The 26,088-nt window shown below is 37.7% G+C and overlaps 2 protein-coding genes across 2 annotated transcripts in view; one reads left to right on the forward strand and one right to left on the reverse strand.

Annotated features, from left to right (window-relative positions):
* LOC150102120 (ovostatin-like) overlaps positions 1-23,624 on the forward strand; it is a 49,553-nt gene extending 25,929 nt beyond the window's left edge. Inside the window, exons 10-17 of the mRNA XM_090399977.1 lie at positions 3,975-4,089; positions 8,512-8,630; positions 9,275-9,490; positions 10,782-10,976; positions 18,748-19,014; positions 20,287-20,436; positions 20,864-20,942; positions 23,590-23,624. Coding sequence (XP_090256103.1) covers positions 3,975-4,089; positions 8,512-8,630; positions 9,275-9,490; positions 10,782-10,976; positions 18,748-19,014; positions 20,287-20,436; positions 20,864-20,942; positions 23,590-23,624 — 1,176 coding nt within the window. The remainder of the gene's footprint in view (positions 1-3,974; positions 4,090-8,511; positions 8,631-9,274; positions 9,491-10,781; positions 10,977-18,747; positions 19,015-20,286; positions 20,437-20,863; positions 20,943-23,589) is intronic.
* Positions 23,625-24,149: 525 nt separating this feature from the next.
* The window catches only part of LOC150102121 (alpha-2-macroglobulin-like), a 72,890-nt gene continuing 70,951 nt past the window's right edge, over positions 24,150-26,088 (reverse strand). The window contains exons 24-25 of the mRNA XM_090399978.1: positions 25,285-25,375; positions 24,150-24,245 (exon numbers count right to left, since the gene is read on the reverse strand). Of these exons, the coding sequence (XP_090256104.1) occupies positions 24,150-24,245; positions 25,285-25,375 (187 nt within the window). The remainder of the gene's footprint in view (positions 24,246-25,284; positions 25,376-26,088) is intronic.

Genomic DNA, 26,088 nt, shown 5'->3' on the forward strand with positions numbered 1-26,088 from the left:
ACATTTGCGGAAAGGAGAAAACCTCGTTTTGGGAAGCTTAGGGGGCATTACTTATAAAAAATGGCTTTTCTGATAAGAGAAAACGTAATTTGGGCAAGTTCCAAGAATAGCGATCTCTTCCTTTCTAGAGATTAGTTGTTTTCAAAGGTAAGACTGGAACAAAGCGTTCTTTATTATAAGAAGTTGGGCTTTGACTATTTTTTTGAAATTCAAAATGATAGCAAAACACCAATGAAGAGCGGTTCGGATATCAGAATTTTGTAATTCACAGTTCGTATTTCTGGAAATTTCAGTGATTTGAAAAGTGCGTATTTTGTCGTTTGAGATGGAAGTGCGATGTACCTTTATCAGCCAACCTGTTTATTGGAATGAAGTCCTCGACGGCAACTGTACGATATGTAAAATTAAGAAAATAGGTGAAAGAAGTGTGCCTTTTAAAAACCAACATTATTTGAAAAGTTTGAGGATAAAATGCATCCATCGTGAGACGCAATGAGTGTCCAGACAGTCTGGCAATCCATTTGCAGACGTCCAACGACAGACCATGTGATAGGAGCGTACTTAAACACTTACTTTGTGCAAATCTGATATATAATATATTAGACACATCAATGACAACATCTGGAGATTCTCCAAACCTTTCCATGGCATTTGGCCAAAGGTGGATTTATAAGTAAGAAAATCCCCTATAATCGACGGTTTTAGGGAAGCGTAGAAGTGACTTATTTTGAATGGCAAAGTTTTGTCGTCCTTTTTAAGAAAGAGTTCAATATGAGTTAATTTTCAGCCTTGTCACCAGCTGCATAGGAGGGAATAAAAAGGCAACATCGAACAGAATTTAACTTTGGATCACAAATATTGAGAACATCTGAGCAATAATTTCAGGAGCAGAATCCTTTTAAATGTCGGGTGTGAACGGGATTCTTCTTCTGTTTCTAGAAAAAAGTCAACGGGAACATTAAACGTTTTCTTCCTACTGGTAGGGGAATATTTGCTCGCAGGGTTTATGCAGAATAAGTGGATAAGTAGGAAGCCGAATCCCATCACACCATTACTACAGAAAGAGCCACTGGTTTTTTCTGTTATCTTGATTCCATACGTCTTATTCTTTCATAATCAGTGCTGCATATGTTGATAGTTCTCTTGTACTAATTTAGGGTTTCCCATACATAGAAAAGGAAGATGAATTTTTCGAAAAAGCTAATTGCGATATAACAGATTCCTCTCGTGTTCAGAGTTTACGACACTTATGGAATCAAGAATCTAGAGAAGAGACAAGAATTTAGAGGGGAACGGGAATTAAATGTATCTATATCAATAAGAACTGCTTCAGTAATATACTGAACACAAATCTTTGAATCGGATTATATTTAAGTTATAATCTCCAAAGAAAATAATCTTACAATTAGGAATGTCGCACTGATGAAAAGCAACAAGAAAGAAAGATATCAAAACATTCAGAAAGCTGGGAGCATTTGGGAGATGATACAGACAGCAAAATGTGAATGGAATGGGAGAGAAAACATTTTAGCGAAAATATCAAAAGAAATGAAAATAATATAATATAGATGAAAAATTTCACACACGGTATGCCTGAGACTTTTTTTTCCGTGGAGAAAGAAGCGAGTAAAAGCGACCAAGATTTGGATAAACTTGGTTTAACTGTGATTGAAGAAGTTGAAGGTCACTTCTACTTAAAGATATAGATTTCTGGTTTTAGAGGTGGAAATGAATATTATCGAGGATTAGAACGAAGACCAGGCGTATTTTGCTTTCATTACAATCTTAACGAAAGGCTAAACTTCCAAAATCCTTTTACATTATCTTCTGGAGAGATTTGGGAAGTTGCCCTTATCGTAACGTATTTCTCTTTGCTTCAGTTTCAATGGTTATTATCCATGTCTAGGTGAAATTTATAAACACAGGACTTGGAAGATACATTTACGGATTACAAGGATGGTCTGAAAAGTTCTTGGCCTCGATCATATATGGCAACACTATCGGCAGGATAATTTTTCTAAGTTGATACATCTGTCATAAGCATCCTTGTAAAATTGTAAGTCATTCTATCAAGTAGTTTGTCTTACACAGACACTTTTCGGACACTTTTGTCTGAAGCAAAAGTATTGTCTGTATCCCTTGAAATCGATAAAATTGAGTATCGCGCGGTTATAAAATTCTTCATGAAAGAAGGTTTGACGCCAAAAGAAATGCATTCGAAGTTCCCAAAAGTTGATGGGCACTCTTCTCCTTTGTTCTCGACAATTAAGAAATGGGCTGCCGAGTTTAAAACTTGGCCTTACCAGCCTTGAAGATGATCCACGTGAAGGACGTCCAAAAAGTGTAACAACACCAGAAATCACTGATTAAGTGCACGATGTGGTATTGGATGACCGCGAGACAAAGTGCCTGATATTGCCGAGACTATAGGCATTTCAAAAGAACGTGTAGGATATATTTTACATGAAGAATTGCAAATGAAAAAGCTTTGCGCAAGATGGGTGACGCGCTTTTTCACAGCAGATCAAAAACGCATTCTCATGAAAATCTCTGAACGGTTGGAGCGTTTTGACAAGAATAAAACTGATTTTGTGCGTCGATTTATTTCTATGGATGAGAATTGAATTCACCGTAATCCAATAATCCAAACAGAAGTCAAAACAGTGGACAGAAGCCGGTTGTTCAGCGCCAAAGAAGACAAAGCCGGTTCCATCAGCAGGAAAGGTCATGGCATCGGTGTTTTGGGATGCTAAAGGCATTTTATTTATTAATTACCTTGAAAAGGTTAAAACAATAACCATGGAATATTATTCCAATCTTTTAACCAGACAAGGCGGAAAAATTCGTGAGAAAAGATCCAGTTCGCAGAAGAAAAAAAAATCATCTTTAATCAGCACAAATCACCTGCCCACAACAGTGTTTTGGCAATGGGAAAATTAAGGGATGTGCCCTCTGAATTGATCGAACATCCAGCCTATTCCTCAGATTTGTCTCACTCTGACTTCTCTCTCTTCACAGAATTCAAACTCCTCCTTGCTGGTCAGCATTTTTCCTCGGATCAAGAGGTGATTGCAGCTGTAGAGGTATTTTGCAGATCTTACTGGGAACCACTACAGAGACGGGATAATGGCGCTGGAGCATCGCTGGAATAAATGTATTAGTCTTAAGGGAGATTATGTTGAAAAATAAAAATAATTTTGAAATTATTAATTTGTTTATTCATTCTTAGGCCGAGAACTTCTCAGACCACCCTCGTACTTTCTAAGATGCACACAGAGAATTTCATTCAACTAGCCTACAATTCGTGTTATCGCCTGTTTTTGAAGCATTACTCTCTTTCCGACTCCAAGCTAACTGGGATCGCTTCTATGACATAACTTTTAATTTAGATTCAATGGATTCTCTAAAGGCGGGTCTGCAGAATATCCGATTATAGGTACACAGTGAAAGAAAAAACTTTCATCTCACCATCGCTTAAGATTTAATTTCGAAAACATCACTCAGGTTTCATGATCGAAGAAAGAGGGAAAAAGTGAATGTGGTCTTTGCAATGGAATCGAAGTAAGCTTTTTGTCAACTATAAGCCTCTAATTCTACTCTAGTTAGCTTCGCGAAAAAACTCAGAATATATTCTGAGTTTTTTTTTCCCCATCGACACCGCAATAGCATTCAACTCATCTGCCAATAAAATCATTTCCTCAGCCTATTGGGCCCAACGCATGAAAACATACTCCTCAGCATCATGAAGTTTTCATGCATTGTGTCCAGGTAAAGATAGAATCTGTCTGTGAACTAATAAAATCCAGTCTATGGACTCGCGAAACGGTGTTCAGGTTTTTGTTAATTTTATGGGAAAAGTTGGTTTAAATTTATTCTAATAGAATGGAAAATTTCAACTCATTTTCACAGATGCACTCTTCAAATGAAGTGTTTGTTCCTAGATCTTATTGTATATTGTTGTGTTCTTTATGTAGATCGACGGATGTTACAACTACACCCTGGACATCTCTAAAATTGAAGATGGATCAGTGAAACTGCATTTTCTTCCTTCTATTCTCATTGAAGCAGAGGTTTCCGAAAAGAACACTGGTGAGTGAACTAACTTTAATATCAGTGCGCTTAACAAGGTCTTTCAAATACACTTTACTTCCTTTTCTCTAGAGTGGTAAAATAGGGATGGGTTATGAATTTCTGAAATAGGCATGAATTTATGTATGCATTTATATGTTCTATTGGAGAATGCATAAATTCATAGACACTACTTCGAAATCCATTTAAACAAACCTTTTCTGAACAGCCAATAGAATACTATTCTTAGTCGATGATCATTCCCCACTCTTGATTATTTACTTGATTTTGTGTTCTTTATGAACTCCGTGTATTTCTCCAACTAGTTTGATCTACCCTCTAAATTCATTTTAACTTATCCGTACACGTGATGAATGTACTTAAACGTAATTTTATTTATTCATGTCTTTTATTCATTTAGGCCCAATAACAAGAGTCAGGAAAACTAAATTATAATGTGAGGAATGGTGTAGAGCTAGTGTAAGAGCGAAAATTTGATGCAACGGTGGTAATGAGGAGAAACGGCATTATCATGGAGATGATTACGAGGAGAAAACGATTTCTGCTTCGTGTTCATCTGGTTCGGACCCATCAAACATGCGTAAAGATATCTACAATAATAAGGTACTAGAGAAGAATAGAGCTCTGCAAGTTGTCGAAATATGTCATGGAGACTTCAAACAAGAGTATACAAAAGAACATGAGGCAGATTAATATGTCTGTAAACAAATGCTAGGAGTTCAGTAACAAAGGGGTAGAGTGTGTTGTCTTGGTAAATATGTTGGGACCTCAGATTGTAGGCATTAGTCAGACCTGGCTATCAGAATCACACGTGCTAACTTAAGTATCGCGTGTCAAGGGTGCAGTATTTTTAAGAAGGATAAAAAGGATAGGAGAGGAGGAAGCGTGCTGCTAATGATATCGGTTGACTAGAATCCAGTTACAGTTGAGACCTGTGATTGTAGTACTACTATTAACAGCATTTCGTGTGGCAGCGAGTTTGAAGCCATCTGGTGTGAGGTGGAATCTCAGATCTGGTGGATCGGTTACTACTGATGAAGAAATGCATCAACAAATAGAGACGATGGGAGCGAGAAGAGTAATCATAATGGGAGACGCTAATTATCCGAATAGTGATTGGGTAGTAATAAAATCTCATGAGAAGAATGAAACGGAACTTATTGAGCTGTTGTGTTGCGGCACAACTTCCTCAAGCAGCATGTGGCAGAAGTAACTCGAGGTCAAAGAATGTTACATTTGATTAAAGTGTCAGAGGGTGTTTCAGTTAAAAACATAACTATTCTGCCTCTAGTTGGTGACGGTGATCTTGGGAAGTGACTAAGTTTATGAATGTTCCATTCAGAAAAGGTTACATGTTGAACTACAAAGCAGGAAATTATGACTGACTAAGGAGTAAAGTGAGTTCAGTGAAATGGGATCTGTTGCTGAATGGAAAGAATATCGTCAGTGCATGGGAAGCATTTACACAATACTTAAATCATGCGATATAAGAATATGTCCCGAAAGTTCGAAGAATAAATAGTAGGAGTCAAATGGATGTGTAATCTTATTAAGCAAGAGATTCGTAAGAAACTGGAAGGAATGCTATGTGAATAAGGATGATGTACATAATGAAAATTATAAGCAGCAGGCTAGAATAGTCACAACTGTTGTACAGAAAGCATAGCCTGATTATGAAAAGAAACTGGCTCTGCGTGTTAAAGACAACCCATAAGAATTCTATCTATATGCTGCAATTAATAGAAAGGATGAATTTGAAAAATAACTCTTCTGAATACAGATAGTGTGAAGGTGACAGATGCAGAAGAAGTTGTTCAGCTAATGAGTGTCCATTATGCTAAAAGCTATCAACCTGGTGTCCCCAACATTGAGCTTCCTGCTCTCACTTCACTGAATGAATAAACTCAGGTGAATGAAGAGGAAGTATTAGAGCTGTTGCACAAACTGAATAAGAATTTAGCAATAGGGACTGATGGGATATGAGCTCGTGTGCTAAAGAGTGATCAGCTGAACTGGCTATTCCTTTGACCAGGCTATATAATTTGAGTCTCAGAGCAGGGAAGATTCCGCAGGAATGAAATGAATGTATGGTAATCTCATTCCACAAAGGTGGTGCAAAGACCGATATAACCAAATATCGACCAATCGGTATCTCAGTAGTGGTGGTGAAGATTTAAAATAAAATAGTCAGTTCTCGCATTCACAAATGGGTAGACACTGAAAGTCTACTTTGAAATAAATAGCATCGGTTTACTAAGAGAATGCCATGTTTTAGCAAATTGCTCAAATTCTATAATAATGTTACCATTAAACTAGACAAGTGGTATAGATACAGTATGATACTTTTTTATTTTGCTAAGACCTTTGATAGAATACTGAGTGGATGTCTGTATCCAATGTCGTATTATATTGGTGGGATTATGCTAGAAGAAACTAATCAGGATAGGGATCTAGTAGTCTGGTAATTGAAGTTCAGTGGCCATGTAGCAAAGATTGCAAATACCACTCAAAAGATAATTGCAATGCTGAAACGAACTTTGTCATATAAGAATATGGATGTGATTTGCCTCTTTACAAGGCCTTGATAAGATCTCACTTGGACTATTGTGCACAGGTCTGGTCTCCTGGTTTCTGTTGTGTTCTGATATATTGGAGAGTGAATGCAAAGGTTAAAAATGATATCAGGATTGTAGATTACTGATTATGAAAACAGATTGAGAATTACAAACTTCTGAAGGGGTCATACAGGATTTCAGTTTATGGATGGTGAGGAAATGACAAGAGGCAACCTTGGAAGCTGAGTATGAAGGCCGCTAAGAAAGGTGTGATGGCTACATTTTTCTCTCATTGGGTGGTGCGTGATTGGAATGTTTGGATGTTGTGTGTGGAAGCAGCGTTATTGAATTCAAAAATAAGTATAACTGATGCGTGTAGGTTATGACCTCCTTCGATGAGTCCCTGACTCCCTGGAGTTCTCTCTTAATAATAATAAACTGAGATCATTTGTTTCAAGGACTCATAGTGATTAAATGAGAAATTCCTGTCATACTATCTTAAATTAATTTCGGTGATCTTTTCAATAATCAGTTTTATGGCAGACTAGAAATGTGATCATTCGCAATCTTCTATACAGCATTTGGTGTTCAGGCCAGTGTGTTTCAAACGCGTTGCAAAGGTATTCTGAGCAGTTGAACTGAAGAGTTGCTTAACATATTAAAGAAGGTCATTTCTGTTTCTGCCAGTTGTTTATTCAGTAAAGACGATGCGCATTACTTCGAAAGACTGGGTTTGAATTCGAAGGACTCAAATAAACTTTACAAGAACGTTGAAGGGCGAGTCGCTCTCTTCCTATGAACGTGGTTAAAGAATTTGAATATTCCGGCCAGGAAACTCAGGAATTTTACATCGTAAACAGGCCGGACAACGCGCACATTTACAGATACATTATACTATCCCTTACCGTTTATTCCATGTTGAGCATGATGATTAGAGGTATTTTTAAGTCCCGAAAACCATCTCCCTTTCAGAATTTTGATTTGAAAAAAAAAATAAAAAATTAGTTGACAAAGGAAGATGCAGAACACGAGCCGAGCCATGCATTTACGCCAGAAAGTCTTTTGAAGGAAAAGCAAAATGAAAGTGGAGTAGAGAAATGAATTTTACAGGTCATTTTCAGCTCGTTTCCGCATTAGCTCTTGGTGTAGATGCTTCAGGAGCTGCTGATTCAGAACTTTTGGATCTGCTTCTATGCACTTCGCAGGTCAATGCTTTTCTGAAATTCGTTATCACGAGGTGATGGCAACTTCACGTTTCAGTGAAACCATCCAAATATTTCAATTCCGGCCACTCACTCTTCTGTCGAGACAGTGGTTTAGCATCGCGTTGCAAACGAGAGCAAAATTTTCTGGGAAGGAAGCAGACTCTGATAGCAAGGCGATGTCGTTTGACTTGGGCTAGGGTTTAATGGCGCAGAGCACAAAGCAGACAGCTATAATTTACCCAATCGCATTTTCTGTATATCTACTTCAGAGAGCGACTCCGCAATAATGTTAGCGACTTTTTTTTAGTCTGCTGGCGAATTTTCGGATGATTTCATCGGATTATGCCCAGTGAAGAAACTAACTTAATGTAAGAATGTAATCTGGAAGCGAGTTAGAATCCAACTTTTAGATCCTGCTATGGGACAGAATTTTCCAGGCAGATGAATTATTCACAACAATTCATATCATTAAATATCTGAAGTGAAATTGTTTCAGCAGTGAATTTCTGTATTCTGTCTTTCTTTCTTTCTTTCTCTGTTTGTCTGGATATGGAAAATATACTATTGTGATAAGCCCATTAGCACCTGCAGAATTGTTGCCTTGAAATATGCTACTATATGTTGTATTTCCATCTCCATAATGATGGCTCTCATTAAAACAGATTTGACTGCAACTGCCAGCTTCGTTCTTAGCAGACACAGGAGTCCCGTGAAGTTATCCATCTCGCGCTTTACCCAGAAAAATAACATCTACAGAACTGGTCTGCCGTACACTGGAATGGTAAGATTTTCATCAATTAATTACGCTGAACATTTTTTAAAATCAGTCATTATTCTTTTAATTATTAATCATCTGATTATTAATAATTAAGTGATATATTTTCATTTAGTTAAAAGGCTGTCAAATAATATAGTTAACTAAGCAGCAATTAACAATTATTTGTCCCTTATGTACTAATTACTAATAATTAATTACCGGTTATTAATTATACACCTTTCACAAACTATTAATAAATATTAATTAATTGGCAATTTACATTAACTGTTAACCACGAATTATCAGTTAATGATTAATTATATCATTAATTATCTGTTAATTAATTAATATATTTATTAGTTAGACGTTTTTATTAATAAAATAACTTCTAGTAATAATAATTCGTAAGTTGAAATATCAAGATAAAATACGTGCAAAACTGTACTTTTTTCGAATTTGAAACTCTTTGTTTATTATTATTTTTGTATTTATGTTCTATTATTATGATAATATGGTATGACGTTGTCCTCATGATCTTCAGGATGTTTCTCGATGATAATTCTGAGCAATCCAATAATCCTCCTTTATTATTATTATTATTATTATTATTATTAAACTGAGACTGTACAGGATTTGATTTAATGGAGTTTTTTTTGTTTTTCTTGCAGTTCCATGTCGAGGATCCTAACGGAGTTCTCCTTCCTGGGAAAAACATAAAAGTGTGTGTTAAACCTTACTTACGACCGCACTGGAAAGAGTTGCCTTCAAAATTCGATTTGCCGAGACGAAACAGCACGTGCAAAGATTTTGTATCTGACGAGAAAGGTAACGTGCGCTTCACCATCCCTCCTGCCCCCGTTAGAGGAAGTGAACTGGAAATCAGGGTAAGTGGTAATGTTAAAAAAAAAAAAAAAAGAAGCAAACATGCCTTACTCTTAATGAAAGGAAAATGTAATTAGTTTTAGTCCAGTGGTGTTAATTATGAAATTATTCATATTCTTATATTAGTTCTTATATTATTAAAGAACTCGAAGTTGCTCTGATTTAATTCGTTACATCTGAACGAATTAAATCATTTTAGAATTCAGTCGCAGTTAAACGAGTTCTTATATAAAACTTCTCTTCATAATTCTCAAATTTAGGTTTGAGTTTTCAGTGGGGCATGAAATGGGGATAAATTGCATCCGTCATTCAAAGTAAAAATTATTAAAATGGCGGATGTTATGAATCCAGTCATATATATTATAACAATCAGCGAGCTGGTGAAAATATAACCTTCTATCGCAGTTTCCTTGGTTTGCACCAATTAAAAGACACGATCTTTATTCGCCTCCATTCGCCAATATTCGCCTCCTCTAGCCTGACGGTTGTTTTGAACTGGTGCTTCTCAGAGAGACCAGTCAGAAACGCAGAAACAGCCAGTAGGTTTCTGCCTGGTCTCCGATGAGAACCAACAGTTCGAAACAGCAGACAGGCAAGAGAAAGCCAATTGACCGATTAATAAAAGGCAAACATAAGGACTCCTGAGCAGCGTTTCAAACACTTTTCAGCACAAACTAAGGCAACCGCAATGTTGGTATTCTAATAAGTTTTCTGGTAACTTTCGAAATTATTCTTAATTTAGCTATAAAATAAGACTGGATACATAATATCCTCTATTTTAATACACTCAGTGGTTGCTTAATTACAAACACCTCCCAGTTTTTCCTAAATACAGAGTGTTCCTAAAAAAGTGTTCACTGACTACGCCACATTGAAGGCTCTGATCCGATTCTTTCAGTAATTATTTAATAAAGTTCGCATAGTTTAAAATTTTAAACTAAACATTAGTGTTTTACAAACAGTATGGTTGCAGTAATCGTTTTTCGTAAAATGGTTTATGGCTTTCCTAGAAGAAAGTGGGATTTCAATTTAAAAAAGTAAATGCCTACCATCTCCAAGAAGAAAGCCGTTTTTTGACTTAAAGACGCAAAGCTGATTCCAAGAATCATAGCATTGCATGCATATTATTTGATCATTTAATATATTACATTACTTGTCATTTTATTTTTCGTACATAACATTTTATAGCGTATACTTTTTTTTCAAGAAAATGAATAAATCGGACTAATCTTGTTTGATCTGCTTCCAAATGAATATTTTGCTTCAGTATTAAATTTGATTTTATTCTTGCAGGCAGAAGTACTTGAGAAGGAAGACGCCAACAAGTTTAAGGAAAGCACTTATGCACGCCTAAAGCCGTGGTACTCGCCCAGTAGAAATTTTCTTCAACTGCGAGAGGTTGAAGACGTCTTGCCATGCGATAAACCCACGGAAATTGAGGTTCTCTTCACAGGAAACATTGGATTCAATTACGTCTTCCATTACGAGGTGAGAAGCGTCATAATTTTATGATAGTGAATATAATTAATAATTCACAATAATAGCTCATGACCTGCTCCAATTCGCTTTCATAATTTCAGGGTGAGGTTGTTAATCTCATGCCTAAATATATGTAGAGCTTGTGTACCTCAGTCGGTATAGACAAAGACCTTTGGCCAGGAAACACCTGGGTTCGATTCCCGTCCTTGAGGTGAGGAACCTTTATCTGGTGTCTTTCGACTAAAGGTGAATTATCGGATCTCATACAGAGGACGAGGGTTTTTCACCCGAAAATTCTGTTTTTTTTGTTCCTCCGAACAGGAAACCAGCCCTGTGCGCATTTACGGATTACAGTAACGAAATACTTGCTCTTAGGTGATGCAACAGAGGAGTGACGAGCCGGCTGCATTAATTCGTTGTAAATCCCTCATTAAGGGACTGAACCCGTCCTATAAGGGATGGATGGGAAGGATATAAAGTATGTAGGCGAAGTATGTATATTCTGGAATGAAAAAAAAAAAGTTTCCATATCATCAATTCATTTCATCAACTTAATTTTGATGATTCATTATTAGAATAATCCATTATCCATTATAAGAATAATCCACCTGTCTTCCACTAACAGAAGAATTGCCTGTTTACCCAGGCTCTTCTGTTCCCTCTCCGCATAACGCTGAGTTTGTGCCTGTTATCTTTCTGCCTTTTTAAAGACTCTAGGATTTGCTTAGTGGTAAACCAACAGAGGTTTTATCTTCAAGTCACCACTGGCATTGGCACAAAAAAAAACAAAATTAGTCTGTCTTTCATTGGCATATGTCCTGGCAATGCCATTTCCTCCTTAGTGATGAACGTCCTCTTAGGCACTTTCTTCCATAAAAGCCCAGTTACGTCGCAGTTGAAAACTTGTTCTGGTCTGTAACCTTCTGACTTCATCAGTTTCTGAAATTCCTTTACGAACCTTTCAGTGGCTTCTTTGTCAGCACTAGCACCTTCTCCATGTATAACAACACTATGGATTGAATGATATAATCACGTAATCACAAGAAAGATATTTATTTAACCAAATATTTCGGTCTGGAAATAGCAGACCATCGTCGGTGGTATTACAAGAACAGTTTAAAAAAAAAAAAAAAAAAAAAAAAAAAAATATACAAGCTAGAATACTAACAATAGATCGTTGAAATTAGAACATGCCGCGTGATGTTATATCACTAAGTATGAAACGAAATATTTTGAAGTAGAAACATGATTGAATTTGCTATAAAAAAAAAAAAAAAAAAAAAAAAAAAATTAATGAGTAATCTTGATTAGGCTTTCCCAGATTTTTGATATAGATATGCAGTCATTACGATTCAGGTTGGGATGATGGAGCAAGGCCTCCACGCTTTCCTTGAACAAACGTTCGAACCTATAACGGGATCTATGTAAGAGGCGCGTTTTGGACCAAAGGATGCTGTGGTCAGTTTCAATCCCGTGTTGAGCCAAACCAGACTTTTCAGGTTTATTGTGAAGAATGGATGATTGATGTTCTTGGATTCTTTTTTCAAGAGAACGTCCAGTCTGTCCAAAGTAAGAGAGATCACAGTTGCAAGGAATTTGATAAACTCCAGGAAGAGATAAAGTTGAGCGTTTGTCTTTAGGAGAAGGAAAATGAGAAGACAATTTGTTAATAGGAGAATACGTAGCTGTTAAATCATATTTCTTCAAAATTCTTGCGATAGGTTCTGAAATACCGGAGATATAAGGAATAGGTACTCGACGTATTGAATCTTTGTTGTTTTGTGGAGGATTATAAGATGTAAGAAGACGTTGAATACTTTTTTCAGAAAAGCCATTGAGTTTCATGTGTTGCTGGATAGTAGAAAGTTCTTTCTGTAGATAATCAAAAGTAGAACAATTAGTTTTGGCTCTTTTGATGAGACATTTTATAATTCCTGTTTTTTGACATGGATGATGGGCTGATTCTTTCAGAATATAACGACCTGTGAATGTTGGTTTCCTGTATACTGTAGTTGTAAGAATATTTGAAGATGATCGGATGAGGAGAACGTCTAAAAAAGATAACTGGTTGTTTTCTTCTAATTCCATAGTAAACTTTATGCGATGATGTAAGGAATTAATACTGTTTAAAAAGGAAGATAAAGTGTTTTTACTGTGAGGCCAAATAGCAAATATGTCATCTATATATCTTACCCAAAAAGATGGTAGAGGGAAACTAGATGTGAAGAGGACTTTTTCTAAATGTTCTAAATAAAAGTTGGCTAAAGCTGGAGAAAGAGGACTTCCCATGGCTGTTCCTTCTACTTGGCTATAAAATTTGTTTTGACATATGAAATAACCAGAATGTATAACGAAATCGAATAGTTTTATAATATCTTGAGGAAAGATGTCAGCAAGTAGTTTTAAAGTTTCCTTAAGAGGTACATTGGTGTATAAAGATTCTATATCAAAACTAACCATAAGATCTGTAGGTTGTAATGAGACATCTTTTAATTTTTCTAAGAAATCTGAGGAGTTTTTTAAAAAAGAACTCGAGTTGCCAATGTAAGATTTCAGTAATTTAGCTAGATATTTGGCTATACGGTAAGTAGGAGAATCAATGCAATCTACTATTGGACGAAGAGGATAGTCAATCTTATGGATTTTTGGAAGGCCATAAAATCTAGGAGGTCTTGCAAAATGAGTTTTAAGTCTTTCAATTGTGTCTTTATCCAAACTGATGACTTCATCAAGGAGAGAATTTAATTTCTTTAGTTGTCTGTTGGTTGGATTATAATCAATTTCTTGATATGTGGAGCGATCTCGAAGCAAAAGAGAAAGTTTTCTTCTGTAATTTACTGAGTCCATAACTACTGTTGCTTTTCCCTTGTCAGCTTTAGTGATAATGAGGTGATTATTTTTTCTCAAGGACTGTAAAGATTTCATTTCAGAAGGAGATATGTTAGAAGGAGGAAGTTTAGCCTTAAGTAGAGAAGAAGCGACTTCTAGGCGAAGAGCATTAGCTTTATCGCTGGTTAGATGATTAAGATTCCTTTCAATGTTAACTAGGAAATCTAGATATGGTATTTTATTTGGAACAATAGAAAAATCATGTCCTTTTGAAAGGATGAGGGTTTCGCTTTTAGTCAAAGGACGTCCGGATATATTTACAATCCAATTATCTGGAGTTATGAATGGCTTGGATTGTTTAGACGAAAGAGCCTCATATTTACGGTTAAGATGTTGACTTAGTTTATTATAAGCACGTTGAGTAGAACGTTTAGCTACATTTAGAACTATGTGAGAAAGATGTGGATCCAAATTTGTGGATATATAGGTGGATATTCTAATTTCAACGATCTATTGTTAGTATTCTAGCTTGTATATTTTTTTTTTTTTTTTTTTTAAACTGTTCTTGTAATACCACCGACGATGGTCTGCTATTTCCAGACCGAAATATTTGGTTAAATAAATATCTTTCTTGTGATTACGTGATTATATCATTCAGTCTTATGTCGCAAGTATCCTTAAAACAACAAACACTATGGATACCGGTTCTATTCTAGAATTTCTCAAACCATCCTTTGCTATATTTAAACTCTTCGCCGATGTCTTTGCCACCTGCTAGTGGATGGCAAGTTCTGCGAAAGATCTTTGTAAATAGTTTGAGCTTGTAAACAGATCATGTTTTAAGATTCACCATCTCCTTTCAGTTGCATGTCATCAATCCAGACGAGTAGTAAAGTTTCCATTTCTTCCATAACTTTATTTCTTCGAGATGACACGGTGGATACTGCTTTGGCCACCTCCAGTTCGTTATAAAAATCTTCTTTTTTGACAGTTGTAGCTATGGTGGATTTGGACAAGTCATACTGCTTGCACAGATCACTTTGCCTGACTCCTTTCTCATATTTTCCCACAATCTCTTTCTTCATTTCTATTCTGATTTCCTTCTTCTCTTCTTTATTAGTTTTCTTTGGCTCCATGTTGACAATAATACGCTGATTAGTGAAATGACGCTTATCTGGTAGATTATTCAGAATTTAAACATAAAACTACAATAAAGCACGTCATTTATAAAAAGAAATACAGTTCACATAACAAACATAAAAAAGTCTTCACAAAGTGTACTTGTTTAAACAAATATCGAAATAGATACAAAAATGCAAATATGTACAGCATTCGTCGTATTTCAGATAAATACGACGTAATAATCATTACACTAGAGACGGTTCAGCGCGCGCTCAGCTAAACGTGCATAAAAAAGTTAAAAAAAGTATATTGTAAAACAGGCTTTAGTTCATTTGAAAAGAAAAGCTTCGCGGTTCGTATCTCGAGTCTATGTTCGTATGTAGAGGTCAAAATGGGATATGAAAAAAGTTCTTATCTCGAAAAGTTGTCCGCTAGAGGGTCAGTCATGTTTTCAGAGAGCTCCCGAAAGCTAAGTGTAATTTTGAGTGAAAATTAGAATATAGGTTAACATCATAACGTAATATTGCCTAATTTTGGTAGCTTGTGGTGTCTGTGGGATTTTGGTGTGAATTCCGTTATTTAATTTAGTATATAACGTTACGTTTCATAGATTTGCATATGGCGCCAATGCGACGTAAGGTAATGGCGTTCAAAAATACGACGCCATTGTTCAAAAACTATAATGTGAGAGAATTTGTCCAATGTGATGTGTGTGGGATGTATGCATTCCCGAATGAGGCTGGAGTATGGATTGAAAGTGAGAGTGGTGGGAGAATGTGCAGAAAGTGTAAGCAAAGTGAGGAGTTGAAGTATGTGTCAGGTTGTGAGACAGTTGTGGTTGAAGAAAGCCAGAACGTGAGTGAAAATAGTGGCTTGATAGGGAATTGCGATGTACAAGATGGCAATGAGAGCGGTGATCTAAGAAAGAGTGAGAGCAACTATACAGAGAGAGAAAAAGGTTTGAATGATAAAAAAAAATGAGGAATTATTTGTAGGAAGTGAGATCGCTAGGTTGCGCGCAGTGATACAAAATGCGCATCGGCAATTAGAGCACCTGCAAAACTCTTTCCAGAGTGATTCGTCTAACGTAAATAAACAGCGCGGGAGAGTTTCCGAAATGAAGGAGAGAGTGTTGTATGGTGACTCGTTATTAAGAGGAGTGATTCATGGGAGTGTAACGAAATCGTACTTACCGGATGCGAAATTTAAGGATGTAAGTGAGAGTATTAGAGTGCAAAACCCAAGACGCAAGACGTTGCTGACTATAAGGGCGAAGCAAAATGCTTTTTTATTCCCTGCTATCTGATAAGGATTACTGTGTGAGGAAAAGTTTATGAGCTAAGAGCTCTGCCTGAGTGGGTGCGATTCAGAGATCTTCATTTGGAAGTAAAGTAGGATGGCCTTCGGTCTCCTATATTGTGAGAAGTCTGTTTCATCATAATTTGCTGCTTGTTGCACTAATTCATTTGGATGTGAAGAGAAGAACTTCACTGCTGAAGACTGCAGGAAAGAATAGATGTAGGGCATATTTGTATCCCGGTGAAGTTGGACATTTCTGACGTACCATGGTGCGTTTAATATCATGCGGAGACATTTGTTTTGCACTTTCTGTAGTTTGAGGATATTTGAGGTGACCTGCAGGCAGGCACATGAACGGTATAAAGTGCATGCCAGAAGGGTAACGAGTGTGGTAAAAAAAGCAAAAGCGGATTATGAAAGGAAACTAGCTATGCAAGCAAAAGAGAATCCCAAACAGTTCTTTTAGTATGCTGCAAGCAAGAAAAAACTGTACACAGCAAAATGATTTTAAGGAATGACAATGGTAAGCAGGTCACTGAATCAGTCGATATAGTGGAGTTACTGAGCGCGCACTATGCAAAAGTATATCATCCAGGTGGTGACATTGAAAAAATGAAGGAACCATTAGTTTATACGGGAATTGTGATGAATGAAGTGGAGGTGAATAGTCTATTACAGAACCTTAATGTGAATACATCTGTGGGATTGGATGGTATACCGGCACAGGTCTTGCGTGAAGCGGCTAAGGAATTATCAGTGCCCTTGACCATGTTGTTTAATCTGAGTCTCAGGTCTGGTTTAGTCCCGAGAAAATGTGGTAAATATGTAGAAAGAGGGGAAATAGTTCCACTGCATAAAGGAGGATCCAAGACTACGGTTTGCAAATTACCGGCCGATCAACATATCAGGAGTCGTTGTCAAGGTCTTGGAGAAAGTAGTCAAGGGAAAAATACAGGAATGGATTGATGAGAATGAGATACTGTACAGGGGACAGCATTGATTTGTGAAGGGTAGATCATGCTTCAATAACTTGCTCAAGTTTTATAACAAGGTGACGGCTGAACTGGATAAGGGAAATGGGTTTACAGTGATTCTACTGGACCTTGCTAAGGCTTTTGATAGAATACCACATGGAACCCTAATCAGTAAACTGGAGCAGATGGGGATAGATATAGGGTTGGCGAGATGGATAGGAGGGTGGTTGACGGAGAGATATCAGAGAGTGGTTTATTCAGGAGTAGAGTCCACAAGACGGCCTGACTAGTGGTGTGCCACAAGGATCTGTTCTTGGACCACTGCTGTTTAATCTGTTCATTAACGATATAGGGAAGGATCTAAGAAGAACAGTTCATTTGTTCGCTGATGATGCAAAGTTGTGTAGGGCGATAGTGAATGCAGATGATCTCAAAATCTTGCAAGATGACTTGGATAGATTGGAGTTCTGGGCTAAGGAGAATGGATGTCAATTTAAAATAACAAAATGTAAGGTTATGCATTTTGGGGTAAAAAGATTAGCAGTAGTATACCGCATTGGTGGAACTGTACTCCAGGAGATTGGTGAGTCCAGGGACATGGGAATGTGGGTGGATAGGGAGATGAAGTTTAGGAGGAACATTGCAAAAGTAGCTAAATCAGCTCATCAACTCACTTGGTTGTTGAAAAATACCTTGACGAGCAGAGACAAGCAAGTTATTGTAACTCTGTACTGAGCCTTGATAAGACCTCATCTCGACTAGTGTGCTCAGATTTGGTCACCTCGGTTCCTTCTTGATGGGGAGGAGGTGGAGAGGATCCAGAGGCGAGTAACTAAGATGATAGCATGTCTATGGAATGAACCATATGAGAACAGGTTGAAGATTTGTGGGTTGCAGAAACTAGTTGATAGGCGGAAAAGGGGAGATATGATTGAGACATTCAAATTGCTAAAGGGATTCTATAGGATTAATTCAGAGGATATTTTTGAGATCAGGACTGGTGGTGGGAGAACTAGGGGATACCTATGGAAGCTGGGCAAGAGTATTGGTTAGCAGGGGTGTTAGAGCTGGGTTCTTTACTTTTAGAGTGGTAAATGAGTGGAATACGCTGCCAGAGTCTGTTGTGGGTGCTATGACGGTGAACGAGTTCAAGGCAAGGTATGATAGATACTATGAGAATGTCGTATAGTTGTGTGGACATGATGTTTAGGGCCTCCCTCGATGAGTCTAAGGACTCCCTGGAGTCGCCCGAAATAATAATAATAAAAAAAAAAAAAGTTCGTATGTTGCGGAACCACTGTATTTCTTGGAGCAAAACCTTAAATCAAACTAAGAGAACAAGCCCAGTCTCTCTTGTATGAGAAAATTCTCTCTCTTGTGTCTTCTGAGTAGCAAAAATATCATAGAAGAGTCTTACTGACTACTGTTTAGTAAGATAGCTTTTATTTCCAGACTTTTATTTTTATTTAATTTTTTAAACATTTTGAACATTACTTATCAAATTAACTTATTGCGTAACTTTGAATTAACTTTGTTACTTCTTTTTCTCTTGTTAGGTCATAGTTATGGGAACTGTCGTCAATCAAGGAAGGCACAAGTTTACATTTCAAGAAAAAGATGACGTCACAGCGTATAAAGATGATACTTACTTGGAAGAAAATCTCTCGGACGACATCAGTAAAATTGGAACGCAATTGATTACCTTTCCAGTAACTGAACAGATGGCGCCTTCGTTCAAAGTAGTCATTTATTACGTCAGAGAAGATGGAGAAGTCATATCGGACAGCAAAGAAATTCAAGTACAGAAATGTCTTCAGCACAAGGTAAGGAATTGCTTGAAACGCTCTGCTATTCCATTTTAAGGCATCCGGCTGCGCTGCTCGGCTTCAACACGGTAGACTTAAACAGAGACACGAGTCGAATTATGACCTTCCTATCATTAATTTGGAAACCATAATTTGCATATTGTTGGGGAAAGATGGGGAATAACCCTACGATAATCGGTTGTATTACTATAAGCTCTGTGGTATATTTTTACGAAAATTTGTGAGTTTCCATACATTAGGCTATAAAATAAGGATGGAATTATAATAATCCTTATTCTATTAATTTATTCCGGTGAAATGAAGCCTTTTAGACTTTTTTTTTCAATAGTTATAATCACGCATATACAGAAGGTTCACTTATGAAAAATACAACACTCTGATATAAGATTGCTATGGTACTGAACAGAGGATTTTGTCTGTTAAGAGCCAAAAGTTCGATCAGGTTAGTGAAACATAAAGGAAATAATAAAATGCGAATACACACGATCTTGAGCAGAGCTCGTGTCTTTTAATTAGTGCGAAGTATTCGCATACATGCTTAGTCAATTTTTATATACATTCGGCTAAGGAGAGATGGATGTATACTATCTCTTATTAATATTAACGAAATTTTATCCTATTTTTATTTATTAATATTTTGCCATCATTCTTGATGAAAATACCACATGAAAGTACTACGCTGATTGCTACACACAGCAGCTTTTGATTTTTAACTGTAAAGTATTAATTCAGGAGAAAACTCAGATAAAAGAAGTGTACTCAGATATCTTTTGCAACGCATATTTTGCTTTTCTGCTGGAAATGGTTATTTTCAAGCAGAAAACAAGAAATGTGGTTTGCGAGATAAATGAATATCATCTCTGCTTAAAGGGGGAAAAATATATTAGTATAGGCGAAGATCATTCGGACATTACTTTATAAAAAATAATAAAATAAGTTCAAGAGATTTTTAATTATTGACGTGTTTTTCCACCCGGCAAGAAGGAGGAGTTAAAACGAAATCAGTTCAATAGTAAACGCAGATTTTCTCTGAATAACTAAACCACCCTTTGGATTGCTGTTGTAGAATAGTGCTTTATATTTTAATATCAAATTATTTTCTTTTACTTACTTAAATTATCTCGATTTCAAACCGTGAATTTTGGGTTAGATCGCTTACTCAGAATTGCAGTTTATATCATATGCGAATTATTCCCGCTCTGTTTAATTCTCTATGCTGAAGAGTAGATTCTAACGGAACCCATCTAACTGTGATTTTTTCCTCCTTAGGTGTCTCTAAGTTTTGATGAAGATCAGAAACAGCCAGGGACTCCAATCTCCCTCCGGTTAACTGCAGAACAGAATTCAGTATGTGGATTGGGTGTGGTGGACAAGAGTGTGCAACTCTTGAGTTCCGGGAAGAAACTTACGTTGGAACACGTGAGTGGTATTTGAAGTTTCATTAGCATAGGGTATCTTGTCTATTGAATATTTGCCTTCCACTTCGTGATAATCTAATCTGAACACAGTTCAGTGGGATTGCCATTTCACCGAACGATTTGAACATGCATATCAAGCAAAATAATGCATTTTATTATAAATAACAGTCAGGAAAGCAGACAAATACATTGGTATTTAAAATTAGTTGGCAGACAAGAAAAACTGTCTTAAAACTGACAGCTAAGATACGTTAAGGCATCGTTACAATGCTGAATGTTTTACAGTAGACAGGAAGAGAGATTACTCATCCAGCAAACATTCACAGCAAATAAACTTGCGGTTACTGTTTGCAGTGAAATTTAAAACCTTGTTTATGTTAGGTAAAATTAATTCGTTTAATAGTTTTCTCTCTCTCTCTCTTCTCCAGATTTTTGAACTCATTGGGAACAAGAGAAGACCGAATAATCCTTATTATGAATTAGAATGTGGAAATCGTACACACCCTGGTAAGTTCCTTTTATTAAATACATTTCGATTTTCAGTAACTTAAAAAAGCACTTATCGTTCTAGTAAATGTCTTTGATCAATCTGCGATATGCTGAGACGTGTGGACTATTAAATATATTTTTTGCACAGAAAAACTGAGTAGCCTCTCGTTGAGATTTCGATATAGCAGATGTGCCTTTCGCAAACAGTCTCTTACGTTTTACTCCTACAATTTGCTTTAGAGAGTCCTTTGTGTGTTGTCTACTTTTTATGGATGCAACAGCGCTGAAACGTGCTCTACGATGAGCTGTGGATAAAGGGACGCATACTACAGGCCTTCGGGCGTATACATCAGTTTGTCGCAGACGTCTTGCCATATTTTGTCGAGATATCCGCGTACCTGCGCTTGGATGTCGCCGAATTGCAAGCCGACTCGCCGTGGTGCGTCGATTACGTTTTACTTTATGACCAAAAATTTGAGTATGTACCCACTTTTTACACGAAATCGTCAGTTATATACATTTTCCCAAGCCGATTCGTCTGAATTTTGGGTTGTCATCTTCAAAAATAGTGTTCGTTCTTAGGTTTTGGAGACCAGTGTATTTTCCTCACATGGGATTGCCTTTCTCATATACATAGTCCACCAAAAGTAATGCGACCCTTCAAATATACACAAATGTGTTAAAATAGGTGTGTGTGTGTGTGTGTGTGTGTGTGTGTGTGTCACTTTTATGTTTTTCCCACACATAAAATCAAGTTTGGTAAGTTTGTTCCACCAGTTTTTTTTTAATATTTCTGATTCGTTTCCAATATACAGTATTTATCTCCTTTAAAACAATTAATAAGCACTTCCCAAACTTTTGAAATAATTATGCTAATGTAATTATTGACAAAAATCCATTAAAATGAATTTCATAAGAGGCATTCTTTCTCTCACACATTTAATTTCAGGAATAAAAAAAAAATAAGAAACAGATTTCTTCGGAAATCCTTTCCAGATTAACAAATTTGGCTTTCCGATACAATCAATTCGCTCAGTTTTGAAATGTGAGAACTTTCGCACTCACTCGAAATCTGCATCCTTTCCAAATCAAGAACTTTCTCCTCCCTCAGCAGATGCCATTGGAAACAGCGTGAGAAAATCTCCAGAAAAAAATATCCATCAAAAGAGAAAATTCTCCGAATAAGAAACTGTTGGCTTCACAGGTTTCTAAACAAATCTTCAGTGCATGAATTGAGTTCCTTTCCTTTCTTTGTCAGAATCAAGTTCGCCTTCGGTATTCCGTAATACACAAACTATCACGAAGAACGTGATCAGAAGGATCACGCAGCGTTCTTCTACCTGAAACCTAATTCTTCAGTTTCGTCTGTGGAGGCGAACAAACGCAGGGTTCAATAAACTAAGAACAGCCCTAATCTAAAACTGAAATTGGTTCTGTTGGAAGTAATGTGCTTTGCATTATGGGAGATACTGAGACAAGGAGTGATGAGAACGTGTTCCACCTTTACCACGAGTTGCCTGAGTCCTGAAGATACTTCAGGCGCAAACTTTGTTTGCTTACACTTGGATTAAACTGAATTTATTATTGAAATTAGGTCTGTTCAAACCGTGAATTTTCAAAGCTTTATCCTTTTAAAATCAATATCAGAGGCCTTCGTCTAGATTTTTATTTTCTGGTAGCCGTACACTATTTGAAAGAATTAATACTTTCAGATAAATCTATAGGACAACCTCCTTCACAACTATGTAATAAAACCCTGTTAGTTGCCGACTAGATGCAGCAATGCCTGCGCATGCGCACTCCAACTTCAAACAGCCGATATAACTCAATGGCGTTCTCATTGAACGATAAGACCAAACAACGTACAAAATAAAAACAGTTTTATTAAACAGTTTCACTTTATTGAAGTTTCTTGATACTCGACCTCTTAGCCTAAATACAGTGCACTTTAAAAATTGACAAATCCTTCCCCCCCACCCCCCCCCCCCCCCACCCCCCCCCCCCCCCACCCCCCCCCCCCCCCACCCCCCCCCCCCCCCACCCCCCCCCCCCCCCACCCCCCCCCCCCCCCACCCCCCCCCCCCCCCACCCCCCCCCCCCCCCACCCCCCCCCCCCCCCACCCCCCCCCCCCCCCACCCCCCCCCCCCCCCACCCCCCCCCCCCCCCACCCCCCCCCCCCCCCACCCCCCCCCCCCCCCACCCCCCCCCCCCCCCACCCCCCCCCCCCCCCACCCCCCCCCCCCCCCACCCCCCCCCCCCCCCACCCCCCCCCCCCCCCACCCCCCCCCCCCCCCACCCCCCCCCCCCCCCACCCCCCCCCCCCCCCACCCCCCCCCCCCCCCACCCCCCCCCCCCCCCACCCCCCCCCCCCCCCACCCCCCCCCCCCCCCACCCCCCCCCCCCCCCACCCCCCCCCCCCCCCACCCCCCCCCCCCCCCACCCCCCCCCCCCCCCACCCCCCCCCCCCAATAAGTCTAGTGATGAAATAATGCCCAAATTTCGATCTTTCTCCTCTTGAGACGGGAAGGCACCTGAAATTTCTGTTCCATAAAAGATTTAAATATTAAATTATCGTAAGATGAAAAACGTTTCTAACTGATGACTTCAAAAATAAAAAAGGTTACTTTTATAATCAGTTTTATAATTATAATTATTTTCTTTCAGTTTTCCAAACGTTAACCGAGGCTAAACGAAGTTAGTGGATTTATTTACATATTTATCATTATTGTTATGGAATAACTATTGCTAAATTTTCGATAGCTCCACTATATCGTAGTTGGAAATGAAGATCTCTTCAAGCTGGAAAGACCGCGGTTGGAATCCTGTGAGAGAGAGAGAGAAGAAACAAGTAAAAAGAAGAGCAAGTTCGTACGAAATCAAATCGCTTATATGAAGCAGACTTTTGCAACTGTTAATAACATGCAGAACTGCTTGGACTGGAGATTGTTCCATAAGCACACGACGAAATTTGACAAAATGAAGAAATGATTTTGGAAATAGCAATTATTTCTGAATAGAATAAAGTAATCCACGTGGGGGAAATAAATGAGAAAGAGAAGGAAGCCATTTGCTCCTGGATACTTCTGCTTTGTAGAGTTCATTTTGATGAGTGCTGTTGTTTAGTACCTTGGAAGTGATCTTTTTCCGTATTAATACGGATGTCATAAATCGCTCCTCGTGTGTGTGATGAGCATTATCAAAGTTCAGGGCAGAAACATTTCGATTTAATACTCCGAAATCTCCAACTGGGATTGTTTATTTCGTTCAGTCATATTTAGATCGAAATTGCTTAAAAAAGTACAAAGTGATATGTTACACATCTGAAACACGTATAAATAAATAAAAGTATGCAATCGAAGAAAAAGAAAAGGAACACACTTCTCCAAGAAAAGACTGAAATTAGAGGAAGCTGATCATTTTTGGCATGTCGGTTGTACGATTATCTGTTTGATGCATAAAATTAAAGCAGTCCTGTGCCAGAAGGAAAAACTTCCATTCCGTCTTTTCGAGTAACGTGAAAATACGAATAACAACAAATTACCACACTGGAACAGTAGTTGATGGAAGCGAGTAAACATAGCCACGTTGGCTACTGCATTAGAAACGTTTTTAATCAGTGATTTCCGTATAGGCCTGCGACTACTAATACCGATTCTCTTCAATTCCCTGCGCATAGTTCGGTGAGACATGTTTAGGAAACAGCCTTTATTAAATGTTTCGGTCAATTTCTGCACACGGGAAATTATGTTTGTCCGTACAAGCCTTCTCACATGACGGCCACCTCTTTCCTGACAGGACCACAGTTACGCTTCTTAGATAAGCAATGTGGATTATTTTCCGCTCATTAAACACCCCGGATATTTCATTTTTTGTGAAGCCCGTCAGCTGTACTGTTCTTAAAATCATGGCTCCAGCCAGACAGGTGGCCGCAATAAGCCCTTTATCGAAGCTCAAAAGATGCTTTGGTCTATTAATGGTTATTGACCAGCAGAAGCATTCTTAAATAGTTGTCTAGAACACGTGATGATGATGCACATGACCAGGTTTTGTGCATATAACCTATATAACTGATATTTACGTGCATGTACATAAATGTTCCCACTTCAATGGATGGCATGGGCATTTTCGTCATGTGAATATTTTCCAAAGGAAGAAAGAAAATGATTTTTAAAAATGTCAAGATCTGTTTTGTGTTGCTTGCTGCGGTGTTAGTAGTATACGTAAGCATGACTCGCTAACACCAGCAAATTTAACAATACGTGGGAAAGGTCATAACTTTCTCAATGTAGTTCTCGTGGAGATGAGCGTGGAGTGCCGTACTGACCAAAGTAGTAAAAATGACTCCCATCGTATGCTTACCTTTTCTAGGGAGTCTTTTACAGTCGTAAACCCAGACAATAATTTCACCTCGACTATTGCCATGTTGGATATTTCATTATCTAGGAGATACCTAAAAAAGTAAAAGTAATTCTGAATTTGATACCTAAAAAAGTAAAAGTAATTCTGAATTTATAAGATATCTTAAAAGAAGAATAAATTAACAAAAAGAAATGTGTAGTTTACAGTTTTCAGACTTCGTAAATATAAATAAAGAAACAATAAAGACCTGTGGTAATGGCATTTACATCTATAGTACTAGACTGCCTAAGAAAGGCTGCTCAAAGTTTCATTCCAATTGCCTAAAATAACTTTTTGAAGCCTTTCTTCGAGCAGTGCTCGCGTTAGTCGATCACGGCCACGACCAAGCAGGTTTCTTCAACCGGAAACTCAAAATTCTCATGCCCTACCTCAACAATCGACCATATAATTCACATTATTTCAGACAATAGTATATTGAATTAGGCTTAATAAGGCCGAGGTAGCAGTATATGGATGCAGTACGTTCTGCACAGGTTGCTCCTTAATGTCACTGACAGTTTGGGCCAGGTTGATCTATTGGAGAATGACTGTTCCACGGTCTCTAAAAGTTAGAACTAAAATGGCCTCGCCTGCTCCCTTCACGAAATAGATGTCGTTAACAAAGTTATTAATTTATTTATAAAAAATATAAATGATAAAAAAAATTCTTTATCCACACCAACATTCGTTTGTGGATTGGAAACACATTACGAAGCATTTAATTGAAAAATGCATGATTCAATATAATGCTAATATCTTTTCTTT

This window comes from Typopeltis vanoorti, chromosome 11, assembly GCF_054136105.1.
Source record: "Typopeltis vanoorti isolate ZY-2024b chromosome 11, IOZ_Tvanoo_1.0, whole genome shotgun sequence".
Taxonomy (NCBI): domain Eukaryota; kingdom Metazoa; phylum Arthropoda; class Arachnida; order Uropygi; family Thelyphonidae; genus Typopeltis; species Typopeltis vanoorti.